Here is a 20,715-nt window from a genome sequence, read left to right on the forward strand (position 1 = left end):
AAATAAGAATTTGTTCTGAACTGACCTGCCTAGTTAAATAAAGGTGAAATAAAAATATATACCATTGAGGAGATGTTTTTATCCAAAGCAATGTAATAGTCATATTATTACATATTTGACAAATTGGGAATCGAATCCATAATCCTAGTGTTGAAAGACCTACGCTCTACCAACTGAACCACACACAACTGAACCCTTTTTAATTATGTAGGGCCTTATCATGTGTAGGGAATAGGGATGCATAGAGAACCTTGAACGAACGAGAAATGTCCTAACCATTCATTTTTGTTAGTTTAAAGTACAATAGTAGTAACCTCAACTATCCTCCATATGGTGAAACAATGTCCCAATAGCTTTTGAAAGAGAATACAGAGTTATCTCTCTCTGACAGTGAATGTATTCTGTTTCAGGGACAGCATGATGTCTTTAAGTGTGTATCTTTCTCTCTAAATGGCAGCAGCAGCAAATGAAAACTGAGAATGTGAAATTACATAATTTAAGCGGAGAGATGTAAAACTTTTTTTTTTTAAATTCTCTCTCTAGAGATCTATATTAAATATTGTAAATCTAAATGGAAAACCCTTTTTTTAAGGAGGTTTTGCCACTCTTTTACCTCAACCAAGTTTTCATAAAGCTGTTTTCTTCTTCTTTTTTAAACATCTCATGCTGGGGAAGGAGGGGAAATGCTCTCTCTCTCTCTCTCTCTCTCTATTCCTCTGTGTTGTGTGTCTAATTAAAAGCACTTACAGTTGTTTCTCATTCAAGGTTGAAATGACAGTTATTTCGGTCACCCCGCTCTTCATAGTGAGCTAATCGGATCATTTTTCAATCACTGCTTCTCTTAATGAAGTGTTGAGAGCCCGCATGTCTGTGGGCCTGAAGTGTTTTCAGGGGTGCGTGTGTGCTTGTGAGTGTTTGTGCATTTCGCTGTGTGTGTTTGGGGGAGGTTCTGTGGAGGGGGCGCCTGCTATGAGTGGCTCGGGAATGGAGTGGGGCTGTCAATGTTTGTCAGGCGCTGAGGTAGGTGTGGCAGTGAGTCTATTGCAGGAGGGGGGGGTGCTAGCGCTGGATTAGTGTGAACAAAGACAGGGATACGGGGGAGAGACAGAGAGATGGTAGAGGCCCAATCATTCCATAAAGAGATGAACCACTCCTGGTCTGTTGCTGCCGCATTATATCAGCTTTCAAATACTCAAGACACTACAGTTCTGTCAGAGCATTAACACAAGCAATGACTAGAAAATATAGAATTGACTGTACATCTCTTCAACTGCCCTCACGCTCCAGGAACAAGACCACATAACATAGAAAAAGTAGACCACAACACAAACCGCTCCCTTTAATAGAATTGTACCTGCATGCTGTCCCCAGGACACACACAACACACAACCAGTGTATCAGCATCAGCGAGAATGTTAATACTGCCAAAGGGGCGGCAAAACGAATAGCAGAGAAATTAAGAAAATGATCCACGGGCTGATATGTTTCCTATAGACGGTGAACTCAACAGAATTGCCATATTTATCATACTCAGAGAGATCCCAACCCCCTGTCCTTCTCCTCTCGCTCTCCCGTCTGCCCCCACAGAGTGATGGAAGGAGAGAGAGGATAGCCGCCCCTCCACCCCCCTTGCCCTCCACCGGCCCTCTGCCCTTTTCCGGCTCGCCAATTAAGCTGCAGCGGCAGGTTTCCATCAGCCGTCTGCCCGTCGTCTCCAACGGACTCAGGCGAACAGGGCCTGTCAGGAAATGAACTCATCACTCGGTGACAGCTGCTAATTTCTCCCTATTCCATGTCACACGCACGGCCTGCTGTAGCTAATAATGAGCCACCCGTCTCTGATTAGGAAGCCGCACAGGGTGGAGAGAGTGAGACACGCCACGCGCATGCACATACACAAGCATATTACACGTACACACACAGCGATACACACATAAAAACCCACACACCATGATGATTCACGTCGTATAATTGTGTTAACTGTGCGTTAACTGGGAGGAGAAAGCGTGAAAGGAGACAGCTAGGATTGCAGGTTTTAGCTGAGGCAGGGCTGCTATAGTTCTGTGTAGCAGAGAGACATACAGTAGGCCATGTGAAATTACAGGCTCACCTTCCGACAGTGGTTATGAGGGGGGGTCTCTGTTGCTGCTCTTCTGCTCACCTCGCTCACTCAATCCAGCTGTAATCCTCTCAGCCCACAACTCTCTCTCTTTCTCGCTGACACACACACACACACACACACACACACACACACACACACACACACACACACACACACACACACACACACACACACACACACACACACACACACACACACACACACACACACACACACACACACACACACACCTGGCTGTGTTACATTAAACAGATGATCTCCTGGTGGCCCCTATGTGATAGCCAGTCTTCGTCATTGTGTTCATAGCCGTCATTCTTGGCTCCCACTCACTCAATCAGAGCCGAGGCTGTACTACGGCCCTAAGTGAATATTGATTCCCTCTTCCAGCTCTTGAATACTGTAGGGAGAAATAATGTGTGTGTTCAACACAATGTAGGGAGAGAATAGGGGGCTGGTTGAGGGCGAGGCGGATTTATGATTAGGACGATGCTGATCATGATGACGGTAATGACGGTGATAATGACAATGGTGATGATCATGATGATGGTGATTGGAAACACACTTGGTCAAAGCTCCTATGTCAGTTGATGCATGTAAGGTCATGTGGTTGATGTGAATAGGAGATTCTAACACTGTCATAGAAAACTTGAGGTGAACTAGCAACCCTCCAAAAATGAAGACTGAGCTTTATTGTCATTAGTCAAACGCAAGTCTCATTGCAATTTCATTTACAGAAACATATATTTACAATAACCGAGAGCAGTAAAACCAATGGAGAAAAATACTTAGCAACTTTAATTGAATTATGATTATCAGAAACTCACTAAATGTTGTGTCATCACCAAGCTATTCTGTCAAACGCATGTTTCTGTGGCAATCCAATTCATTTGTCCTATTTCGACGGTCAAAGGACACTCACTATGAGAGAACTTAATAATGATGCAAAACACTGTGACATTTTGAGAACATCCTGAAAAACAGGTGGACTGCCCCTGGATTCAGACCAATCAGCGTTCTGACCATATTTAGGAATTGCTGAAAACAAAGCCAATCAGTGGACTGCCCCTGTATTTAGACCAATCAGCAGCCTGGATATTTTCGATGTCCAAAATCCTGTTGGTCCTAGATTCAGCAAGGTATGAAAGCAAGGTGTCTGTTCTCAAAACAGACCTATTAATGTACCTTTTTAAATAAACAAACCAAAAATAATTATTTAACATACAATTGCAAACTAATTCACTACTTAAAGGAAAACTCCACCCAAAAAACAATATTTTGGTATTTGTTTCATTAGTCCATTATTGATATAGTACAGAAATGTTTTGCATATCAGCAAACAAGTTTTCAAGATATATAACTTTCAAAACACAGAAATACAGCTGGTATGATGCAAGATGATGCTGCCTTTTGCATCATACCAGCAGTATTTCTGTGTTTTGAAAATGATATATGTTGAAAATGGATTGCTGACATGCAAAACCAACAATGGGCTGATTAAACAAATAGAAAAATATCTTTTTTGGGTGAAAATGTCCTTTTAGTAAAACCATATCAAACTGAAAAATAAAGCTGCTATTAATTCTCCAACTTTCAACAAAACCAAACCACGCAACTTAAAGATTGTACGTCTTTCTAGATAACGGGAACATTTCCCGTTATGTAATCTTAAAAGTATTATTTTTGCAACTGAAAATAGCCTATGTATTTCCAGTCATGACTCCAAAAACAAGTGGTAATTCTGGCGTTGGCCATAAAATGATGCAAATGTTAAATAATGTTAGCGCCAAAGACTTCGCACCTCACTAGAACTCTATAGATGTCAATGTTATCCTGAGTTGATCGTTGCAAAACGGAGATAAAGCTATGTAAAAACAAAAACATGACATTTTCAATGAAAGAGACAAAGAGGAAGACTCTTAGGGGCTTTAAGCTGGACATTTAGTCTTCACACAGGGAAAGTCTCAACTGCAATTCTCTCCCCTCGCCTCCTTCTCCAACCCAATGGATGAAAAGGTCAGACAGAGGTCACTCCCCTACAACTTCTTATCCAACGGGTTTTGAGAAGGAGGTGAGGAGAGGACTCGAGGAATCAAGGAAATCCAGATGAGATTCTCGCCACAGTCACCGACTAGTCCACCTCCACCTTCTCCAGAACCACATTGTGTGGCGTTCCATCCAGGTAGTAGACCATCCTCTCCCCAGCCTGGTCCTCTGAAACTCCCTCGCTCTGCTGGTCGTCCTCCCCTCCCTGGTGCTGGGTGTACATGGTCCCCTCCACCTGGAGGGTGTTGTCATCCAGCTCTGTCACGATGTAGTGAGTCCCCTCATCGTTGACGATCACCTGCGTCAGCCCCTCCTTCATCAGATGGCTGGCTGCAAACTGCAGAACCTCCTGGACCACCTGCTCCTCCTGCACCTGCTGCTCCTCCCACACCTCCTCCTCCGTCTTCACCTCCACCTCCTCTTCCTCCACCACCTCTGACACAACTTCCTGGGTCATGACCTCTTGGCTGACCTCTTCCTGCTGGCCCATCTCGCTGACGGCACTGAGGAGGGCATCCAGAGCCGTGGATGACTCCGACACCATGTGGTGGTGCGTCGCCCCTCCCCCGTGACCCCCGTGACCTCCGGCTGCAGTCCCGCCGGACTCCAGCAGGACGTACCGGGTGGTGTCTCCGGCCAGGTGATGGGCCCCGCCTGCAGACACCTCCCTCCCCGAGGAGATGACCTGGCCGTCCTCGGTGATGTGGAGCACCTCGGCCACCTGGCCCGCCATGGCCAGGTCTCGCAGGGTGGCAGCGGCTGACTCTTCCAGGGCCTGGTCGAAGGCCATCTCCCCACTGCCGTAACCCTGGATGATGATCACCTGCTGGACACCCTCCTGGCCCTCCAGCCCCTCCATGGAGCCCACCCTTCGCACCGGGAAGGCCCCGTCAAACGCTGTGTCAACCTCCACGAACGTGGCTCCCTGGCCCTTTAGACGACACTCGAACGACTTGGACACGATACCTGGTAAAAACACAGAGATATGGAGCAGCGTTAATGGCAAAGCTGTATGACGTTAGTAGACATTTTGAGTTATTAGGACTATACTTATAGCACCAATGACCATTCATTCTTGTGTGAAAAAAAAAAAATACTAGTTGTTGTCCAATGACTATTGGCTATTCTGTAACCCCGCCCTCGTGTCTTCAATCAGGGTTGTTGGGAAAATGCTTTGTTCAAAGAAAACATTGTACTATCATGTCTTTGTACTCCCTGACAGCCATGCAGCCAAAACACCTGTCAGATTTAGACACGTTTGTTCCATTGAACATGCCATACAAATAAAGGCATTTATATGCCTTGGTCCTCCTTTCTTTTTAATGTCCATGCATTCCATTGGCCAGGGACATGTTGTCTCTCTATTTTGTCTTTATTCCTTTTTAAATCAAGTTCTACAGGGCACTGGCAAAGCTGACGTAATAACAGAGCCTAACATAAAAAAATATATCTATATAGAAATACTCTGTTAACTTGATATGAAAAATAATCTAGCGTGCATTTAAACATTTTTTTTTTTTAAATGGACACACAAATTAATTTCTTCAGAAAAAAAATATCAAGGTATTCAAATGGGTGACAAGAAGTGGTGAGACGTCAGACGGTGCTAATTGATCCACACCATGCCCTGGCAGACCACAGGTTGCTATGGAGTTGCCAAGGCGATGGGAATGGTGTTAGAAATGGCATTGTTTAAGGCTGAGAGCAGCTCAGAGGATTCAGACATGCATAATCTATCCAGAGAAAAGGATTTGGAGAGGAACAGGTGACACTCGCGCACATACACACACAAACACACACACACACACACACACACACCAAACCTGGGTCAAATATTTTTGTGTGCTTGTGTGTATGGTTCCATTGTACCGGGTTAAATGTAAATCAGAAAACAAGGTATTTGAAAGAATCTGACCCAGGTTTGCTTCACCCACGCAACAATAAACTCCTCAATATTTTTTTTCTCACCGTCATTTCGTTTTTTATTTGATTTGACTATTATTTTACCAGGCAGGTTGACTATTTGATGGCAAAGCTACAAATGGACCTATGATGACCAGTGTACTAATGCACAGTGAACATACTGTAGCTACAGCATCGTCAACTACACCTAATCAAGATCGAGGACATTGTGTATCCCAGTGACTAGTGTAACCAACGCTAGTATTTCTGTGTGTCAACAAACTGACCAGTGGTCAGTTCTTCATAATCACTACTCCCATCACCCTCTGCCAAATAGCAGTCCATCTCCATCCTCCACTGATATACCTTTACAAAATAGCCCCCATCTTCACACAACCCCCCGCCAATGATTTCATGGGAAATTAGTATGATGACACAATAGGAAACATAGCAAATAGCAAATCTCCACAATTCAGAGTGAACACATTTAAAACCCATAGTCATAAATACTTCAGTAGGAAACACTGTGGACAGTCTATAGAACAAGTGCTGTAAAGGCAAGGGTGCCAGTCCCTCTGTATGGGCGGCTGACATTTAGGACAGCAGAGGTTGCCTGTTTACAGAGACCCACTGGCCACTGCTAACGGATTATGCCGACGCTGAACTGCTAAGAGCCGAGAGGCCGACAGGAGGGGACAATAACTCACTGCTGTGATGTTTTTACACATTACCATAAAACGAGTGTGTATGTGTACGCAAGTGTGTGTGTGTGTGTGTGTGTGTGTGTGTGTGTGTGTGTGTGTGTGTGTGTGTGTGTGTGTGTGTGTGTGTGTGCGCTTATGTGTGTGGCGGGCTATAGGAGGCATAGCGTGTGTCACATTATCTGTGGGGTGCTGTCTGCTGGGCCTAGGCAGCAGCCTGCCTGCCCGCTGAGGTTTATGGGGTGTCGCTCAGTCGTGGCCCGGTGCGAATCAAGTTAATGTTGCACATCCCATCTCTTCACTTGCTCCCGGTGGAAGAACAACATTTGAACAGCGTGATTGGGGCCCGGCGAGAGGCTGATGCGTGTTTTAATATGTGTTTTGAGTGTTCTGAGTGACCGATTCCTTTAACAGCGAGTCGTGAGGACAGACCACACTATTTGCAGTCATTTCAAACAAGATGGAGGCTCCGGCGAGAAAAAGATAAAGAAGAAAGAAGCGGAGCGATGGAAGGGAGGCTCTGATGTCATTTCTCCAGACGAGAGTTGGCCTCCCTACAGAGAAGGAGGGAAAAGCCACAACAGAGGTCGAATGGGGAGAAAATAAAGGATAAGAGAATTATAGTGTCAGCAGCACAGGAGAATGCAAGACGGACAAAACGACAGTCAGTCAGACAGATACACATACAGTGTGCTCGCATACTTAAAGACCGTGGCAAACGAGAACGTAGTTCGGTTTGTCCATTTTGAGATGCCGTAGGCGGTATACACTTCCTCAAAATAGTCCGAATGAATCGAAGACCATTCAAGAAATCTGTCATCCATTTTTTAAATGTTTTGCCGAAGAGATCTTAGTCAGGCGATTTTACGTCTAACTAGGTACTGTTTGGTGCAGTATTCCTCATGTGAATGTGCATGAGGACGAGTCGTCTCTTCTCTTCTCGAATGACAACAGGCACCAGTGAAGAATTTCTAAAGCCGACCAATCACCGACTTCAGCTTGCGTCGAGGAAAAGAATTGTGTGCCCGAAAGTCCAAAACAATCAATAACGTTAATCTTTTTGTCGTCATAATATATGCCCAAACTGTTCCATCTGGGAAGCATGCGGATGCCTTTAGCCTACCCTATTACCATACAGTCAACAGCTTGGAGTCTTCAGTGTGTACACTACAGATGCAGCTATATATTGATCAGTGGATCAATGCCCCCAGCCAGCACAGCCTGCGGTGTTGGGTAGAGGTGGGGGGGGGGGTTTCTAAGTGGCATTACTTCAGGGAGGAGAGGGTCGTCGCCTGGGAAGCCGTCAGACGACACTTACCAGCAGTTAGAGGAAGTAACCTTAACACCGACATGCAGCCCCCATCAATCAATTACACAAGTCAACCTTAACGTTGTCTGAACTGCTTTAACACTGAACACGAATCAACCTGGACACAGTGGACAGTCGAACCTGGATTGGACATAAAAGCAGAAGCCAAGCCCAGTCAATTATACTGAATCAAACATGACGGCACAATGACAACACCGTGACAAACACATGGGGTTCAAGATCAATTACTTTCAAACAGAATCCTTTACCATCCTCTTACGCGCCGATTCCGTAAAATCCGAGATATGAAACTGTGGGTGTTTGATTTGTAAGGCCGTTTTCCAGCTGACGCGCAAGCAGGATGGGTGTCGGTGGCGCTGTCGGGGCTTTTGAAGGTGACACAGCTAAGTAGTTCAAGTGTCAGAGAGAGCATGTATCCAGGTCACGACGGATGGGCTGTGGGGGCAGGGCTGGGGGACATGGGGGAGGGCTAGAAGAAGGAAGTCCCCCCCATCACTACATGGTACAGACGACATGCTTGAAAGAAGAACCACTACTACTCCTCCTGTGTCCCTCAAGTCCAGGCTAGGAGAGACGGGGTGGGGACAGTGGGGACCATCAGGTCAGTCGTCTAGGGATGTGTTTCTGTCACCTGCTTTGTTCCAGCTGAAAGGGACTGAGAGGGACCACTGTCACCTTTACAAGCTCTATGAATCAACGCCAGGGAGCGAGAGGGGGAACTGGCCCGGTGACTAAAAAACAAGCAATTACACCAGGACGAGATCGACACTAGGGGGATGAGGAGGAGAGAAAGATGAGAGAAGGATAAGGAGGAGAGAGAGAAGGATGGAGACACACAGCACAGTACACACCCCAAGGACAAACAGCCATACATGGGCACAATGATCTTTCTAGGTCAACCGTATATTCAACAAGTAGCTCAAGAGAGGCACATCAGTTACATTCTCCAAGAATCGACGGGTTTCAACCATTCATTTAAATAACCATAAAAATCACAGAGTGGGCCTTTAAGGATGTACAGTATATATAGGGCATAGGGCTGACAGTCAAAGGCAGAAGGCATACGACCAGGTTTTGGTTCAGTGTTTGTCACTCACAGTGCATACAGCCAGGTCACTCTCCTCCTCTCTCCTCCCTGAACTCAGCTCCATTTTTGCTGACTCTCCCCTGGCCAAGACTGGCTGACCCCCTGGTCACCCACACCTCTGCCACCAGGAGACGGAGGGTGGGAAGAATGTGGACTGGAGGGTGGAGGAGAGAGGGTAACCCTTAATAAAGGTGAGTTTTTTTGTGGGGAAGTGTCCGACCCTTTGTCTCATTCACCTTCCGTATCTGACCACCCAGGAAATGGGCGAGAACTGGACAATTCATTCAGAGGAATCCCAGACACACACACACATCTCACAGAGCACTGACTAGTTGCCGTTGCATTATACATGTACCCTATAAGTCATCATGGGTTCTCTTACAGAGCACCGCTGAGAAAGCACACATACAGTTGAAGTCAGAAGATTACATACACCTTAGCCAAATACATTTAAACTCTGTTTTTCACAATTCCTGACATTTAATCCTAGTAAATATTTATTGTCTTAGATCAGTTAGGATCACCACTTTATTTTAAGAATGTGAAATGTCAGAATAATAGTAGAGAGAGTGATTTATTTCAGCTTTTATGTCTTTCATCACATTCCCAGTGGGTCAGAAGTTTACATACACTCAATTAGTATTTGGTAGCATTGCCTTTAAATTGTTTAACTTGGGTCAAACGTTTCGGGTAGTCTTCCACATGCTTCCCACAATAAGTTGGGTAAATTTTGGCCCATTCCTCCTGACAGAGCTGGTGTAACTGAGTCAGGCTTGAGGTCAGGACCTTGTGATGGCCACTCCAATACCTTGAATCCTTAAGCCATTTTTCCACAACTTTGGAAGTATACTTGGGGTCATTGTCCATTTGGATGACCAACTTTTTTTATGGAGGTTTTGGAGCAGTGGCTTCTTCTGGGATTGATTTGCACTTGTCGCACCAAAGTACGCTCATCTAGGAGACAGAATGCATCTCCTTCCCAAGCGGTATGCCGGCTGCGTGGTCCCATGGTGTTTATACTTTTGTTTGTACAGATGAACGTGGTACCTTCAGGCATTTGGAAATGGCTCCCAAGGATGAACCAGACTTGTGGAGGTCTACAATTGTTTTTCTGAGGTCTTGGCTGATTTCTTTTGATTTTCCCAAGATGTCAAGCAAAGAGGCAATGAGTTTGAAGGTAGGCCTTGAAATACATCCACAGGTACACCTCCAATTGACTCAAATGATGTCAATTAGCCTATCAGAAGCTTCTAAAATCATGACATCATTTTCTGTAATTTTCCAAGCTGTTTAAAACTCGTTTTTCAACCACTCAAACTATAGTTTTGGCAAGTCGGGTAGGACATCTACTTTGTGCATGACACACACTTATAATTCACTGTATCACAATTCCAGTGGGTCAGAAGTTTACATACACTAAGTTGACTGTGCCTTTAATGACTCCAACATAAGTGTATGTAAACTTCCGACTTCAACTGTACACGAACATGCACACACTCACGCACACACACAGGCTTCCACTGGGGCATAGCACACTGACTTACAATATCTGTCCTAGTGAGTGTCAGATCGAAGCTTGATAAAGGAGCTGGGGTTTAGTTAGGCCTGCAGGAGCCTCCGCTCAGAGGACTGACACACGGAATGATCACAAAGAGCCCAACAAGAACAGACTGCTTCAGTCACTCCTCCACTCTCCTTCCTGCCCTTCTCTCACTCTCCCCATTACACCTCTCTCTCGCTCTCTCTCTCTCTCTCTCTCTCTACCTCGCCCTATCCAACTATCGGGAGATGGACCTTTGATTGCTTCCTTAATTAGCCATGTCAGATGGCTCCACGGATTTACTGGTGATGGCTACGTTCTGAAGATAATTACACGCCTTTCCCTTTCTCCGACCTCTCGCCATTCCTCCCTCCATCCCTGTGTCCCTTCTCTATCCCTCACACTCCCCCATGACTCAATGATTCGTTATGAAATAGAAGCAGATTTTGTCCCCACGAATCAACCTGGAGGTTTCCACTGTAATTAAGCGGGAAAAGTTTTCTATTTCTTTGTTGCTTTGCTGTGTTGCTTCAGAGAGAGAGAGAGAGAGAGAGAGCTAGAGAGAGAGTGAGAGAGTGGAAGAGAGAGAGTGTGAGAGAGAGAGTGGAAGAGAGAGAGAGTGGGAGAGAGAGAGAGAGAGTGGAAGAGAGAGAGAGTGGGAGAGAGAGTGGAAGAGAGAGAGTGTGAGAGAGAGAGTGGAAGAGAGAGAGAGTGGGAGAGAGAGAGAGAGAGAGAGATAAAGAGAGGGGGGGTGAGTGTGGAGGCTACTATAATCTAAAACTCTGATAGACAGACAGATGAAATAGTCAGCCCTCTGTGAGTAATCAAAGATATGAGCCGCTTGCGTCATGTCTAAACCGAAGAAGATAGACGAAGAGAAATAGAGGAGTGAAAGAAAGAGAGAGAAAATAAATAAAGAGAAAGACAGACAGAAAGAAAGAAACATTTGGTAGTGCAAGGCCTAGCAAAGTCGAGGCAACAGGCCTGACCAAACCTACTGCGTTTACATCCCTGTTGTCACCTCTCGACGACACAACGTTCTATTTACGTTACCTCCAGATCATCCCTGGTCGTATTTACCCAGTATTTACCTAACAGAGGCATTGCGGAGATATTTATCGTGGTGAAGGGGCTAAATATAGCGCTGGGGAGACGGTGCGAGGCAACCATGGTGGGAGGTTTCCCTCTAATCTCCATCTGCAGGCTGACAGACCTAATGAATGCCCCTCATTCAGCTGCACTGCCTGTGTGTATCTGACAGTATAAATATTTAGCAATATCGGAGTCAGCTTGTGATTTTACACAGATGGAGTGATTGATGCCTCTCGGCTGCTGACGCATGCCAAAGACGATCTCCGGTGTAATGTAAACCAACTCTCTCTCTCTCTCTCTCTCTCTCTCTCTCTCTCTCTCACTCTCTCACTCATACTCTCTCTCTCACTCTCTTTCTCTCTCATACTCTCTCTCTCTCTCTCTCTCTCTCTCTCTCACTCATACTCTCTCTCTCACTCTCTTTCTCTCTCATACTCTCTCTCTCTCTCTCTCTCTCTCTCTCTCTCTCTCTCTCTCTCTCATACTCTCTCTCTCTCTCTCTCTCCTCTTTGCCCTGTCCTCTTTGCCCTGTCCTCTCGGCCTCTTCCGCAGCTCGTCTTCTTCTCCCTCTCTCTTCTTCACTCTTTGTCGCTTTTGCAGTCTGCTGCCACCTGAATTTCAATCTCTGTCCTTTCAAGGTACTGCAGGTTTTGGATATGGACTCCAGTCAATAATGAAGGAATGCTTCACAAAACCACTTTAACAGCTTAACATGTATTTGCCTGTGTGCGTGTGTGTGTGCGTGTGTGTAGATCTCATATGAACAGATGACAGTGTGGGCAGATTCAAAGGACTTCACACACAGCTGTCACCCAGCCCAGAGAGACAAACCAGACCAGCTCCCCCTGCTCCCCCAGCTACTGGATCTCTACGTTTTTGCAGGGTCTGTGTATATGTGTGTGTGTGTGTGTGTGTGTGTGTGCACATTAAATGTATATGTGTGTGTGTGCACATTAAATGTATATGTGTGTGTGTGTGTGCGTGCGCGTGTCTGCGCAGCCACTACAGAGCCAATTAAAGAAGTTGAATACAAGAACACAATTCCAGAACATACATAGCTTTAAGGGAGGATGTTGAGGGTGCATTGACCTTGTAATTGCCTGTAGAAAAATATATGCTCTCCTGGTAATGCCCTTTCTGGTAATATCTCCTCTTTTTTGTGTTTTTTCTTCTCCTTTAAATTGCATTTAAAACTCCAATCTCTAATGCGGCCAATTCCTTTCTTCAGAGAGAAGAGCAGATCTATTCATCGAACTGTTCTTTCTCGAAATTATCATTCAAATGTGACGGGTTCCACTGCGCCGTCCGGCCTGAGGTTTTCAATCCGGGCGGAGGGAGGAAGTGGCCTTCGTTGCAGTAACCACAGTGTCTTTCAACACTGCTCTCTCCTCGGTTTGAGCTCTACGGATGTTTTTGTTGTTCCTCCGTAATGAGAACAATGACTTCTCCTTGATTTCTCCTGCTCTCCTTTATCTAGCACTTCTCACTTTGCTTTCTCCTCTGCAAGACGAGTGAAGGTTCCACTGGGCCCCAAATCTAGTCCACACTTTACAAGCCCAACTGGAGGTTGCTGCTCTGATATGGGACTAATTCTAAAAAGACACAGACAAAGAAATCCCAGAAGTCCCAGTTTCAACTCTGTCTTCCCACGTAGAGTAGTGTTGTCGACTGGCTGGTGTGGTATTTTAACCCCTATAAAGTGTCTTTTTGGCACAGTGATTTGTGACTATGTGGCTGTGTGTGTGCATGCGTACACGTATTTGCTTGCGTGCGAGTGTCCGATCGTGCGAGCGTGTAGATATCGGGCCTTATTCCTGCCTCCCCGACCCTCCCTCAGCTCCATGCAGCCGATGAGGAATGAACCATCCGAGGCCTCCATTTCTCTTCCCCCCGTGGCTGAGTCTTACTTACCCTAATGATGTATAATAGCCTGCAACTGCACTTAACCTGGGTCCTAGCATGGCAGAGACCGAGTGGGAAATCCACGCTCATTACAATGTTTACCACAGGGAAGGAAACAACCCGTCAACTCAGAGAAATGAGGGACGTTCAAAATCACACTCAATCAAATCCAATCGATTAACACCGACAGAGGATAACCCTCCCATTTCAGCCTTCACCTTAGTAACCGGCAGTAAAACGTTGACGGAACAGATGCAAAACCGGTTCCTTCATTTGTTACACGTCTCCTCAAAGCGCCCGGATCGCATTCATTAGGAAACACTGTTTCAGAACTTTGGACACGGCGACGGTGAATAATAATGCAAGCCACATGACACGGCTATGGTAGTCTGTAAGGTGGGAGAGAGGAGTGCAGGCGCCAGACAGGGGGTCACCACCCATCACTCAGGTCAACCACACACACACACACACACACACACACACACACACACACACACACACACACACACACACACACACACACACACACACACACACACACACACACACACACACACACACACAGCAACACACACACAGCAACACACACACAGCAACACACACACATACTAGTGTTGGACGACGGACTGTGTTCTCCCATAAAACCTGCAGTCCTCAGCGCCAGTCCATCGTGCCTTTGAGGAAGCGGGTCAGTCTGAGGCCTGGTGGCACTTAGGCCTGCTCTCCAAAATACACTCACAGCCGGAGAGGATGAGGAGAAGTGGAGAGAAGGAGATGAGATGTGAGGAGACGAGTAGGAGGGGAAGAGGAGTCGTGCAGAAGACGAGAGGAGAGCAGAAGAGGAGAGGAAGAGGAGAAACGGAGAAGGAGAGGAGATGTGTACGCAGAAAGAGTAGAGAAGAGGAAGCATTATTTAATTATTGAAGGTGTAGAGGATAAATCGTCCGTGGAGATGCCACAGTGTCGTCTGCGGCGAGACCACAGACGGTCCACCACACAGCCAGGCTGGCGTGACGAGGGCAGGCTTTGACTCACTGACCTTGTTAAAACAAGCTCTCCGTCAGCTTTCCTGCAAAATATGTTTACCTCGGGCCGGGACGGATAGAGAGAGAGGGCGAGAAAGAGAGTTAGACAGAGGGAGAGAGACAGGGAGAGACGGGGTGAGGGAGGAGAGAGAGATGAGAGAGTGATTTAAAGGTGGGAGAGTTGGATAAAGAGAGAGAGAAAGAGATTGGAGACTGCTGACAGTACAGGAATAAATACTGCGACTCCGCCAATTCCCAATTAAGTGTCCTCTTATTTCCACATAACGAGCGCCTCTGTTATTGTGTTTTCCTTTGTAGTGCTCAGGCTTTGTTTGGCTAATTTTGTAATGAGAGAAAGAGTGAGAATGAGAGAGAGAAAGAGTGAGAATGAGAGAGAGAGAGAGAGAGAGAGAGAGAGAGAGAGGCAAACAAAAACTACTATCCGCCTCGTGTTGGTCACACAGTAGCACTGTTTAGTCACACAACCCTCAGAGGTGATCAGTAGCCCGAAAGAAAATATTAAATGTTGGAAGAGCAGAAGCATGACAAAGCTGGAGAGAACACCAAATAAACAGTTGGTAAAATGAAAACGGCCTTCATGTTTCCATACGGGGTGCAACCGAGTAAACCAACAATTACTGATGTTTATCTGTCAAATAAAAAAGAGACAGATTATCTGTACATGCATGAAGACATATATAATCGTTCCTGCTTTTCCTTCCAGCAGAAAGATGTTCACCGTAACACATTTCATTTCCATGATTATTTCTGTATCTCTTTTAAAGATAGGAAAGGACCCTTTCTCTCTTCCCCCACCCCCTCGTCTGAAAGGTAGGCTTGCTAGAGATGTGTGTGTGTGTTCGCCCGACCGTCCGTGTTTGTGTGTGTGTTTATGCCTATGAGCGTGTGTGTGCCTGCTTGAGTCCGTGAGTGTGTGTGTGTGTGTGCATTGAATTTTGTGGGGCTCTACCTTTGTTGGGGCGTTCCACTACTAGCCAAGGGGGGGTAGCCGGTCTTATTAACACCATCAGTCTGAGTCATTATAGGGGAGCCTGGTTTGGGCAGGTGCTATGAGAGAGTGTACCCGTTACAAATGACCACAGGAACCTCTCTGGAACTCTGCCCCCCCCCCCATCTCTCCTCTCTCCCTATCAGACACCTCAACGCACCCAGGCCCATATCTCTAACTCTACAGCCCCTCACGTCCCCACAAGGGACGAGGGCGTCTACTTGTTATCCAGTGGGTTACTAGCCCACTCTGTCTGTCCGCGGTGGTTTGGTTTGCACTGGGGGGGGACTGGGACCAGCTCAATCCATCCTGATGACAGCACTGACACAGAGAGGGGAAAGGGGACAGGGCTGAGAGAGAGAAATTGGAGACCAACAAACATAGATACTGGTATGCACACACACAGGCACAATAATAACATCAGCATAGTGTTTGACTATTGACAGGTGGATATCTACAACAGCACAGTGGATGGAGATAAAATGGCCACCAGAGTTACATGTAACCAGACACGTAATAATTCCTGTCTATTACCCAGGCGCCTCTATGGCTCCTCCGATGACACCAAAGATGTGTCAAAGGGGTACATCCCAAATGGCACCGGATTCCCTTCATGGTATGGTCCATAAGGCTCTGGTCAAAAGTAGCGCGCTATATAGAGAATAGGGTCCCATTTAGGACACATCTATACCTTGCCCAATTGTTATGGATTGTGTAACGTGTTCAATTTAGATGTACAAATTGATCGATTGTACTATTGGCAAATCATTTGATGTTAGCAAAAGCAGTGTCTTCATAACATCAAGGACAAGGTCAGTCGGGGAAATTTGAAGTGCATTTCATAGTCATGGTATTTATCAGTGTTCCAAATGTAGTATATCACTCCAAACATCATCCATATAAGTCACTATCTATACTTCACTTCATACATTTATGGGTCTTTTTTCAGAAGAAATTGACGCCATTTTTTCTTGGCCAAAACTTCTACTTTGCTTTTTAGGTTTTAATAGTGTGATTAGTTAGAGTTAACACCAATAAACAAATACACTGACGTCAACCACAAACTGTCCATGTAAGATTGAACCTCAGTTTAGGAAGGTCTGCCTCAAATGTGCCTGTCTTCAACAGATACATTTACAGTAGAGCAAAAGTTGAGGAACATTTTGACTATAATACAGGGAAACAATGAAGATTGTGGATAGGACCCCCGCAAAAATCTAAACAAAACAAATATACAAGCCACAATCTTAACCTGTCTAACGTTGAAAACTGTAGCTGGTAGGAAATTGTAGGAATGAATCCCCTTGGTTTGTTAGTGTTGTTAATTGGGCGTGCCGAATTAGAATCTTAACATACTGTACGTGCTAGGACCAAACAAGCCCCGGTGTTTGACCTAGCCAAGCGTTGCTTTCTGTGTTCGCCCTCCCTGCTTCCTCCCGTTCCCTCTTATTCCCCAGCTTCAAGTGTCTCTAAAACTAATAAAACCCCCTCTGTGAATCCCTCCGTGAAGCCCCCCGTAACAACCATCACATTAATAACACTGTGCTCGTATTCAAATTTTCTGTCGAAAAGCTAAAGAAAGATTGAATGCCCCGCTGTCGCGTGGACCAAAGATTGAAGACGTGTCTCATTGACATTGTTAAAAGTTTATGAAAATATATGAATTCTCAAACGTGGCGGGCTGCTTAGGCCTCTCCACTCCCAACAGTACTGTTCGAGATCTTGGCTTTTAATCAAAATGATTGAATACCGTAAGTTTTGATTCGGGGATTCTAATGGCGAGGACGGATAAAGTGTCACGGTCCTGCACTAAAAAACTAGACGCGCTCGTACATGCGTGCATAAAAAACTTTATGCTTTTTAAAGAAAAATATATTTATCATTCCTCATATCCGCTATATCTTGATTTACACTGTACATGCCATTTAGCCAATGCGAGAGTTTGGCTAAATGGCATGTACAGTGTAACTGCATGTGGGTGACTGTCACTGGAATGACTCCGATCCTCCATGTGGGTGACTGTCACTGGAATGACTCCGATCCTCCATGTGGGTGACTGTCACTGGGCTGACTCCGATCCTCCATGTGGGTGACTGTCACTGGGCTGACTCCGATCCTCTATGTGGGTGACTGTCACTGGGCTGACTCCGATCCTCTATGTGGGTGACTGCCACTGGGCTGACTCCGATCCTCCATGTGGGTGACTGTCACTGGGCTGACTCCGATCCTCTATGTGGGTGACTGCCACTGGGCTGGCTCCGATCCTCCATGTGGGTGACTGTCACTGGGCTGACTCCGATCCTCTATGTGGGTGACTGTCACTGGGCTGACTCCGATCCTCTATGTGGGTGACTGTCACTGGGCTGACTCCGATCCTCCATGTGGGTGACTGTCACTGGGCTGACTCCGATCCTCTATGTGGGTGACTGCCACTGGGCTGACTCCGATCCTCTATGTGGGTGACTGCCACTGGGCTGACTCCGATCCTCTATGTGGGTGACTGCCACTGGGCTGACTCCGATCCTCTATGTGGGTGACTGCCACTGGGCTGACTCCGATCCTCTATGTGGGTGACTGCCACTGGGCTTGCTCCGTTCCTCCATGTTGTTGGAGCTGATATAATATGAAGCCATATCTGGTAGATGAAGCATATGGTGCCATACAGCATGTTTAACAGAACAGCTGTTCCCGCCGTCAGATGTGTGCATGAGTGTGTGTGTGTGTGTGTGGTTGGGAGGGGGGGCATGCAGAGGTATCTGCAACAGCCTGCTTGACGGCGCAACGGCGTAGCGCTGGTCACTTGGGGCCAACACGGCACGGGGCAGTGCTCGCTCTCAGATGTCAAGGGCCCACGGTGCGTTTTGGCGGCCGTCTCCTCCCAACCTTCCCTCAACGCCGCCCGCCCAGCCTGACACACACAGACCTGTTAGACTAACTCCCTCCGCTCCTTCGCCAAGCAGGTGGTGTTTTTCTCTCACTCCGGGAGGCTCTCCAAACAAAGCGCTTACAGCATGAACTTATCAATCTCTCAGGTGACACTTTGAACAGCTGGGGACATGGAGAGGGGAAAGGAGACGATACAGTTGCACTCATACTGTCTAGGATAAGGTCTGAGTGGATGCAGAGGCTTTCATGAGGCTGCAGATGGGTGAGGAGGATGTGGATGGTTCCCCATATTTTTCTTCCATGGTACCTGAGCAGCACTTAGAGAACATTGGCCAGGAAAATCTTAAAAGGTATCATAAATACAGTACATCAGACCCAATAATGTTGACGTAAAGACCCATGCCAACTAATATCAACACAGTGCATTCGGTAAAGTATTCAGACCCCTTGACGTTTTCCACATTTTGTTATGCCTTATTCTAAAATTGATTACATAAAACATTTTCCTCGTCAATCAACACACAATACCCCACAATGACAAAGCGAAAACAGGTTTTTAGAAATGCTTGCAAATAAAAAACAGAAATACCTTATTTACATAAGTATTCAGACCCTTTGCTGCGAGACTTGAAATTGAGCTCAGGTGCATCTTGTTTCCATTAATCATCCTTGAGATGTTTCTACAACTTGATTGGAGTCCACCAGGGGTAAATTCAATTGATTGGACATGATTTGGAAAGGCACACACCTGTCTATATAAGATTGGCAGTGCGCGTCAGCGGACAGTTGGCAGTGCATGTCAGCGCAAAATATTTCAGCAGCATTGAAGTACCCCAAGAGCACAGTGGCATCAATGATTCTTAAATGGAAGAAGTTTGGAACCACCAAGACTCTTTCTAGACCTGGCCATACGGCCAAACTGAGCAATCGGGGGAGAAGGCCTTGGTTAGGGAGAACATGATGGTGACTGAAAGTGCTCCAGAGTTCTGCTGTGGAAATGGGAGAACCTTCCAGAAGGACCTTCCAGAAGGACAACCATCTCTGCAACTCTCCACCAATCAGGCATTTATGTTAGAGTGGCCAGACGGAAGCAACCCCTCAGTAAAAGGCACATGACAACTCGCTTGGAGTTTCCCAAAAGACACCTAAAGACTGTCAGACCATGAGAAACGAGATTCTCTGGTCTGATGAAACCAAGATTGAACTCTTTGGCCTGATGCCAAGCATCACGTCTGGAGGCAACCTGGCACCATCCCTACGGTGAAGCATGGTGGTGGCAGCATCATGCTGTGGAGATGTTTTTCAGTGGCAGGGACTGGGATACTAGTCAGGATTGAGGGAAAGATGAACAAAGCAAAGTACAGAGAGATCCTTGAAGAAAACCGAAGGTCACCCTCCAACAAGACAACAACCCTAAGCACACAGCCGAGACAACGCAGGACTGGTTTCTGAATGGTATCTGGTATCTGAATGTCCTTGAATGACCCAGCCAGAGCCCGGACTTGAACCTGATCATACTTCTCTGGAGTGACCTAAAAATAGCTGTGCAGCAACGCTCCCCATCCAACCTGACAGAGCTTGAGAGAATCTGCAGAGAACAATGAGAGAAACTCCCAAAATACAGGTGTGCCAAGCTTGCAGTGTCATACCCAAGAAGACTCGAGGCTGTAATCACTGCCAAAGGTGCTTCGACAAAGTACTGAGTAAAGGGTCTGAATACTTATGAAAATGTGATATTTAAATTTTAAAAAATATCTAAAAACCTGTTTCAGAATAAGGCTGTAAAAGTAACAAAATGTGGAAAAATTGAAGGGGTCTGAATAATTCTGAATTCACTGTATATTTCATTTTGGAGAAATTGTTTACTTTCTGTAAGTTTAAGAAATAATTCCTTGTGCCTTATCACAAATAATTCCTTGCGTTACCAAAAACCCCTATCTTTAACATATTTGATCATTTCTCTCCTTCATGTGGAGGGAGGATAATGAAAGTTCACAGTAGTAACAAGTAATGGTAGACCTACCAATTAGCTATAGTGATTTACAAATATCACATTTGTTTATGAATTATTAAGTG

At 45.9% G+C, this 20,715-nt stretch overlaps 1 protein-coding gene across 2 annotated transcripts in view; it reads right to left on the reverse strand.

The window, feature by feature from the left end:
- Window positions 1–2,779: 2,779 nt before the first annotated feature.
- Window positions 2,780–20,715, reverse strand: part of LOC118367305 (zinc finger protein 407) — a 231,791-nt gene continuing 213,855 nt past the window's right edge. For both annotated transcript variants that reach the window (XM_052494107.1, XM_052494106.1), the window contains exon 9: window positions 2,780–5,131. In XM_052494107.1, coding sequence (XP_052350067.1) covers window positions 4,251–5,131 — 881 coding nt within the window. In that variant the 3' untranslated portion in view covers window positions 2,780–4,250. The remainder of the gene's footprint in view (window positions 5,132–20,715) is intronic.

The sequence above is a fragment of the Oncorhynchus keta genome, chromosome 34 (genome assembly GCF_023373465.1).
Source record: "Oncorhynchus keta strain PuntledgeMale-10-30-2019 chromosome 34, Oket_V2, whole genome shotgun sequence".
NCBI classification, from domain to species: domain Eukaryota; kingdom Metazoa; phylum Chordata; class Actinopteri; order Salmoniformes; family Salmonidae; genus Oncorhynchus; species Oncorhynchus keta.